At 44.9% G+C, this 7,647-nt stretch overlaps 1 protein-coding gene across 3 annotated transcripts; it reads left to right on the top strand.

Moving 5' to 3' along the window:
- The first annotated feature begins 3,317 nt into the window (after positions 1 to 3,317).
- LOC120667134 lies at positions 3,318 to 7,348 on the top strand. 3 transcript variants are annotated; one of them, XM_039947175.1, is made up of 15 exons: positions 3,318 to 3,713; positions 4,284 to 4,427; positions 4,521 to 4,629; positions 4,713 to 4,856; positions 5,018 to 5,122; positions 5,428 to 5,511; positions 5,634 to 5,749; positions 5,841 to 5,942; positions 6,023 to 6,136; positions 6,223 to 6,279; positions 6,375 to 6,441; positions 6,521 to 6,574; positions 6,658 to 6,732; positions 6,839 to 6,874; positions 7,004 to 7,348. In XM_039947175.1, exons 2-15 carry the CDS (start codon positions 4,399 to 4,401, stop codon positions 7,115 to 7,117), a joined length of 1,206 nt encoding a protein of 401 aa, XP_039803109.1. In that variant the 5' UTR covers positions 3,318 to 3,713; positions 4,284 to 4,398; the 3' UTR covers positions 7,118 to 7,348. The 3 variants fall into 3 exon arrangements, with proteins under 3 accessions (XP_039803109.1, XP_039803110.1, XP_039803111.1); XM_039947176.1 differs by having other exon boundaries at positions 3,340 to 3,708; XM_039947177.1 differs by lacking the exons at positions 6,839 to 6,874; positions 7,004 to 7,348 and having other exon boundaries at positions 3,340 to 3,713; positions 6,658 to 6,774.
- Positions 7,349 to 7,647: the final 299 nt, after the last annotated feature.

Genomic DNA, 7,647 nt, shown 5'->3' with positions numbered 1-7,647 from the left:
TGAGTTCCCAATTCATCATATTGGGAGTTTGTTCTTCCGTTCCATGCTGATGCTTGCATTCCTGGTTCATGTGCCCGTTGTATCGCTTGATCTGTTCGCTGGTGCCGTTCTCTACGGTCTGTCAAGCCGGTGTGTCCTACTGTCTCCGTTGGTTAGTTTATTCTTCGTCGCTTGCCTGCGCTGCCTGCATCGGATTCGTGCTATTGGTTTGCCTGTTCCATCGTTCGTTTGTACCTCTGCATCTCTGTTTGGTGCTGATATTGTGCATTTTATCTATAGGTGCTGTGCCTGTTGGACGCATTGTGCTTGGGCATCTCCTCCTGCAGTTCGTCAGGCGTGTAATCCCTTTTACATTATGCAGCTCCTTCATGTTTGATGCGCATGTAATCCACAGTTCAATCCGCGCGCGGCGCAGCGCGCAATTTTCCTAGTTTGCTCTATGCTCGGTAACGATGACTCATGACGGTGCGTCGTGTTTGTACTTAACCATGTTGCGTGGGTTGGTTAGCCCCTCGAACGCCTCCTTTCAGCATCTTGTTGGGTTACATAATTTCTTTCGTCTTAATTGAGCAGCAGAGCTCCTGCCATTATGTTCAAAAAAAAAAATGTCGAGGTTGTCCTTCCCCATGTCTTGACATCTTGTTCATCGTCCGTCGCCTGTTGAATATTCAAGCTCTGTTTAGTTTCTAAAAATTTTCTTGCGCTACAGTAACTTCAGAGAAGCGCAGATGGAGACCAAAAGTTAGACTTCTCTAGCAAAGCCAAACAAAGATGGACCAGTAGATTTTCCAACTGGCTATGTACTGGACCAACCGTAAAATTGGAATGTGATTGCAGTTTTAGTGAAGATTTTTAAGAGATTTATATTTTGTAAATTTCATTATTAAGATAAATTAGGGTATGCGGCATATAAATTTGACCAAATCAATACGACTAGAGCAGCATGGTCCACACGCAACTTACCTCATGGTTGAGGATGTTCTTTTCTTTCTTTTTTTTTTTTGCGAGAAAGGGTGGACCATATATTAAAAGAAAACTCCCAGCACAGTACACCCATTTGTTACACAAAGGACCTCGAGAAACCTAGAAATTACACAAAGGACCCTACTATTCTTCTTCAACCTCAAGACGAGCCGACGCCGCCACGAAGCTATGCACCAGAGCACCACGCCACAAACCTTCACCCTCCAAACCGGAGATCGGACACCAGGCATGGTAAAGCTGCAAGCCATCCTCGAGAAGAGATCATCAGCCGTCGGACCCCACGATTTGGCCAATCTGCTCGCCCTCAAGCACCCATGTGCTCCGGCGTAGAGCTCCCGCATCACCATCAGCCCAAACACCAAGAATGAAGAAAGAAGAAAGCAGAGACCACCCAGGAACTCGAAAAGCCGAGAGGATCCACACCTCCGACGCCAGATGAGGAGCGCCACTGAGGACATAGCAAGAAGGAGGACCACACACCTCACAAGACGAAACACGGAGAGCAGGTCGCCAGAAACGCCTCGGAGGACCAAAATCTTCACTTGGCCACCGGAGTCAAAGCCGAGGAAACCAAAGCACCACGCAGCTACCTCGCCGCAGCTGACGCCGGATCCCCCGCCATCACCAACGAAGAGGAGCTGGATGCACCTTATTAGCCAGAACAGAGGCGCCGCCCCCGCCGGAAACCTAAGCTCCATCGCCGACTATGGCGACGAGCAACCCTAGCCTACTAGACTGTACAACCTAGTAGCTAACTATGCCGGACGTCGATCCGCACCGTCCCCCGGCCGCTCCGGAGCCCAAGGGACCGTCGGAGGGAGGGGGCCGGTCAGAATCGACGCCGGAGTCGGCTTCGCCTTTTTCGCCCTGCTTTACTGTAGAAGGGGAAAAGAGAAGAGTCGAGACAGTTTTGCATTCCTACGGGATCTTGTTCTTCTTTCTTTTTCGCCTAACGGTCGAAGCGACTTTTGTTTTTTTTTCCTTGCCTGTTGTTAGGCAAAGTATATTAAATGCATACATTTTTCAGAATACACGCTTTGACTTTTTGAGTTGCTACGATTCTCTAAGCATTGATTGCAGTACTATGACTTATGTAGGTATTTCTTCATTGTCCTTGGTGTCCTTCTAGAATGCATTTCTTTCTCTTTCTGTGTGATTTACGTACTCTCCATTCCAAATTATAGATCATTTTGACGAATCTAGATACATAATTTTTATCATTTATCTATATATAATGCTTATCTAGATGCATAGCAAAAATTATGTATCTATAAAACGATCTATAATTTGGAACGGATGGAGTATAAGCAATGGACCATTTGTGGAAGTGATTTTACAATAAATAATACAGTGTAATCAAACCTCGGCATAGCGATTAGCGGGATCATAACATTAAATTGAATATTCATATGCTTTGGTACATGAAGCCGTCTAACATAAGAAGTTTGTTAGAAATGTCCTTATGATCTAGTATTTGTTTGAAGCATACTAGAGATACTCATATACACGTAAGGGTGCTCACGTGTCACCCAGAGACTAAGCCACTATATATTAGCGAGATTGACGAAGTGTCATATATGTCTCTATCGACGAGCATGTCGATTATGACCTGAATGTTGGGTGCTAATTTTTAAATTAAATCCAGTAACACATGAACATTCTGAATGAAATATGTTTAATTATAATAAACCCAGCCAACTAAGCTTTGTCTAGTACTCCTTTTGTTCCAAATTAGTCGCTTTGACTTTTCTAAATTTATAAAGTTTACTATGCACCTAGGCATATGTAGTTGCATAACAAATTTTATGAATCTAGAAAAACTAAAACGATTAATAGTTTGGGACGGCAGAAGTAATTCACAATGTTTGTTGCTATGTTTATTATAGAATCTCAAGGGTGTTTGTGTTTGATCAAGCTAGACAAGTCCCTCCAAAAGGGGGAAAGAAGCCATGTAAGCCCACCCTTTTTCACAAGAACGTGCTGCCATGCCTGTGGTTGCCTAAAAAAACAATTAACCGTTGCCATCGATAAAAATGAAAAATGTTTGGAGCCCACACAACACATGGATCGTGCTCTTCTTCTTGGCCTGGCCCCAACACGAGAGATAGAGGGAGATGAACCCTTCAAAAAAAAAAAAGGAGAGATGGGAGATGGTGGAGCTGTCTCGGCCCATACACCTGTGCCGTGGCGTGCGTGGCACGGGTGGTCCTGCGATCGGGCGGCGGGAGGAGGGCACGCTGGCATCGGACGGCCCGGGCGTCCCCGTCGACGGGGAGGGGCCAGGTTGCCTGTCGCGGTTGGTCGGGTTGGCTGGCGGCCACGGCAGAGACGGGCGGCCTCCGCGCTTTCTCCCTGTCGTCCCCAACTTTCCCTTGGGTTTGGTTGCCTCCCTCCTCCCTCCTTCGCTGCGCTCCGCCTTGATCGATCGGATTGCGCTCCTCCGTTCCATCGCAACTGACATTGCCGCGGCGCGCACGACTTCCACCCTGTCCACCGTCCGCCTCACGCATATATACGCGCGCGCCTGCCTGCCTGCCTCCCTCCCTCCCTCCCCCGCACGCCTCGGCCCGCCCACGCGCTCCGCTCCTCGCCCCTTCCACGCCGACGCCGCCGCGGCCGTGCCCACGGCCGGTGGCTGATCGGCCGGAATTCGGCCGGGGGGTGCCGCGCCCGCCTCCCTCGATCGGAAGCCCGGCGCCGTGGGATTCAGCTCGCGGAGGCCTGGTCAGGTTTGGTTTGCTGCCAAAGCTTCCGCCTTTCCGCCGTCTGCTTTGATTTTTCGATTCGTCGTACCAGCCACTTGTAGTATTATATATCGTTCCACCGTGCAAACAATGATTTAAAGATTTGTTTTTTGAGCGCCGCGGGTAGGTGATTTGGCTGGTCTTTGGATTGGGATTTCAGATGCACGGGGCTTCTGCTACTTGCTACCACTGCAGAAAGAAAGAATAAATATAGATGCGCGGTTTTCTGTTTCGAATTCGGAGCTGCCATTTTGCGTCGTATTAACAGAGGCCGTTAATTCAGCTGTTCCTACTAGGCCTACTCTGTACTTGTGAGGAATTGCAATTCGATAGAGGAAAATAAGCTGTTTGAATTTGACTGCAAGAAAAACTGAAAATTGCTCTGCAGCTGTTCATTCTACACGCACAAAATCGTATAATGCTACTGTTTGTGAGGCTCACATATTCTGCTTAATTGTTGGCTCGTACGCGTTTATAGCTATGTAGATACACAAAAACTTTATTTGGAGTCCTCTGATTCTGATTATGGATTGCCATTGTCTGTGATTCCTCCAGGCTTCCATTTTTGATTCCACAAAGCTGCCTCCATTATGATCTCGCCGCCATATGATGCTTAGCATTTGTCAGTTTCAACTGTCTTGCTTCTCTAGCTACATCCTTGTACTAGAGCATGGCGAAACTCGCAACTTTCGGTCGTAGGTTCGTATACATATTCTTGTCTTCCCTTTAGCCATGAACTCCCTGACGGCTATTTTTGTCTACTGATTCATTCTGGCATGTTGATGCTTGCAGTGTCCTTAGGTTTCCAAATGAAAGCATGAGGCTTGTTATGGTAACAATTATTGGAGCGGTCCTTGGCTTTTTCATTGGAATTTCATTCCCTTCTGTTAGCATAACAAAGGTATCATGATAGTGATTTCAACTTAACTGCAATATTTCCACTAATTGTAAGGATGTAACTTATGTCTGTTTGAAATCTGCCAGCTTCACTTCCCAGCTAGCTTTGTTTCATACATTGAAGACAAAAACTCTGGGCTGACTACCCAAGCTATACTCAATCATGCTTGGACTTCTGCCAGAAATGCAAGGGGAAATGGTACCGAACCAACTTCAAACAGTTCTTTAAAGGTTTGTTATATTACTTTGTGCTATACTACTTGTGATAGGCCGTTTGAATACTTGATAAATGTAAACATGTTAATAAATCATTTACTCTTTCTGATCACCAGTTTGCTCACAGATATCTAGTTCATTCTTACTGACTGAGATTTTCCTTTGATGATATTTAGATATATGTCCCAACAAATCCCAAGGGTGCAGAGAGGCTAGCACCAGGTATCGTTGTGCCAGAGTCTGACTTCCATCTACGCAGGTTATGGGGAGAGCCAAGTGAGGTATTATTTTCTTGTGCACCATACTTGCATCATCTCACCATCTCCTCCAAGTGAATTTGAAGTATTTATAGAGCTGAACATGTCAAGAAGCTTATGATCCTTCTCATGCTTGTTCTTTCTTGTTCCCATTTCCAAATTTTATGTTTTTATGTTTCTTTTGACATGTGCTGCAAGCATATACATTGCTTAACATCACTATTGTTTGATGGGTTGACAAATAATTCAAACTGAAGAACCTAACTTTTGCACTGTTTCCACATTATTGGTTGTAATGTTGTATGCTGAAATTCATTTTGAATATACAGGACCTGCCCTTCAAACCAAAGTATCTTGTTACCTTTACTGTAGGGATTGCACAGAAGGAAAATATAAACAGAGCAGTGAAAAAGGTAATTTTGCCAATAGTATTAGTGAGCTGAAAAAAAAAAGCTTTTCCCTAGTTTTGATGAAAATGAAGCCTGGCATTTAGTTTAACTCAGATACCTTTTTTATTTCGTTGATGGTTCTGCAGTTGTCTGACAATTTTGCCATCCTGTTATTCCACTATGATGGTCGGGTCACCGAGTGGGATGAATTCGAGTGGTCAAAGCGAGCTATCCATATAAGTGTCAGGAAACAGACTAAATGGTATGTTTCTGTGCTCTAATGTACTTATTGTATTTCCGTTGCTTTGAAATAATTGCTTTCTAAAAGTTTGTTTGTCAACTTACACCTCTAGGTGGTATGCCAAGAGATTCCTGCATCCTGATATTGTGTCAGCTTATGAGTACATATTCATTTGGGATGAGGACCTTGGGGTGGAGCATTTTAATGCAGAGGAGTATGCCTTCATTCTCCTTACTTCTTCTCAGTGCTTCTTGCCATGACTCGCTTACATATCATGATGGTGTTGGATTACAGGTACATCAAGCTTGTTAAGAAGCATAATCTGGAGATCTCTCAACCTGGATTAGAGCCTGATCGGGGATTAACATGGCAGATGACCAAAAGAAGAGGTGACCGTGAGGTTCACAAGTGAGTGTAATTCTGATCTCTGAAGCAGATACGTGTTTTTTCTTTTGTTGAGGTCTAGTATTTAATTTTAGCATCATTTGTTATAGGGATACAGAGGAGAGACCGGGCTGGTGCTCTGATCCTCATCTTCCACCTTGTGCCGCGTATGTGTTCCCAGGATACTTCCTAGTTCCCATCATATTGTCACCAGATTATCATGCATTACATAGAGAGGTAACTTTGTGTCTTTGATGTACAGGTTTGTTGAAATAATGGCTCCTGTCTTTTCTAGAGATGCATGGAGATGTGTGTGGCATATGATTCAGGTTCGTCTGTCGTACTTTCACTTCTGTTTTCACAGCGACCTTCCTTTTGCGTAATTGTTCAATGTTGATTTGGATGCAGAATGACTTGGTTCACGGTTGGGGCCTGGATTTTGCTCTCAGGAAATGTGTGGAGGTATGTTCTGTTTGTGGCAAAGTTGTACCTTCCAGCAACCTGCTATCCTGAATGCAGTCACCGAATGAGGTCATTTGTTGCAGCCTGCTCATGAAAAGATTGGAGTTGTCGATTCACAGTGGATAGTTCACCAAGTTGTTCCTTCTCTCGGGAACCAGGTAAGGAGAGATACTCTCTGTTTCTAGTTTCTTAAGATTGACAGCCGCAATCGCAACTACGGATTTCTTACATCTTCCCTACCATCACAAATGCAATAACCCACAGGGACAGTCAGAAAACGGGAAAGCGCCATGGGAAGGGGTACGCATCTTATCTGACTTGTCACTACTGAATCCCTTATCCCTATCTATAGGGGAGCGCGGTTGCTACAACCTCGTGGCCATCTTCTTGTTCTTGGGGGGTCTCACTACATCACAATCTGTCGTCCAGGTGAGGGCGCGGTGCAGGAAGGAATGGGGCATGTTCCAGACGAGGATGGCGGAGGCGGAGAAGGCGTATTACAAGATGATGGGCATCACCCCTCCAAACTCCACGCTCGCCTAGCTCTTGACATGATGCTACAGATACAATGGCGGCGGCGGCGGCTGATGATGATATGCTAGTACCACTTTGATATAGAGAGGTAGAGACGGTAGCTGCTGATGCGAGGTCCTTCTGTAAGTAAAACGCATGGCGAATTCGTGATGGAATGGAAGCTTTGTACACGAGGGATGTTATCTGATCTATACATATATATCAATCGATTGTTCTGCTGATGAGAGCCCATTTTGCTGATGCTCAGGAATCATCCATCCTGCTGATGACTTCTTTGTTGTGCTTGGATCCCTATTGTATTTATCATTTTAAAATTCCCATTCCAGTCAAACAAACGGAATTCTAAATCTCTATCTCTTAACTCCCATTTTCTCACACTAATTATGCCCGGACCAAACGGGACATGTAAATGTGATAGCATAAGAAGTATAGACTAATAAAATGTAGTATTTTGAATAAACCAAAGAGTGTTGGTGGTTGGGAATAATCAACTTGGAGACACAAAATTTATGCCTACAACAAATGGTTGTTCAAACTTC

This window comes from Panicum virgatum, chromosome 3N (genome assembly GCF_016808335.1).
Source record: "Panicum virgatum strain AP13 chromosome 3N, P.virgatum_v5, whole genome shotgun sequence".
NCBI classification, from domain to species: Eukaryota; Viridiplantae; Streptophyta; class Magnoliopsida; order Poales; family Poaceae; genus Panicum; species Panicum virgatum.
Note: the sequence above shows the minus strand (reverse complement) of the source record. Positions and strands in the feature narration are given on the sequence as shown.

What these genes read in the sequence shown, in the direction of transcription:
- LOC120667134 (XM_039947175.1), top strand. Translation starts at nt 4,399, where the DNA reads ATGGCGAAACTCGCAACTTTCGGTCGTAG. An exon ending in GTCAGGAAACAGACTAAATG is followed by an intron (nt 5,750 to 5,840) that starts GTATGTTTCTGT and finishes TTACACCTCTAG; the next exon opens with GTGGTATGCCAAGAGATTCC. An exon ending in GAGCATTTTAATGCAGAGGA is followed by an intron (nt 5,943 to 6,022) that starts GTATGCCTTCAT and finishes GTTGGATTACAG; the next exon opens with GTACATCAAGCTTGTTAAGA.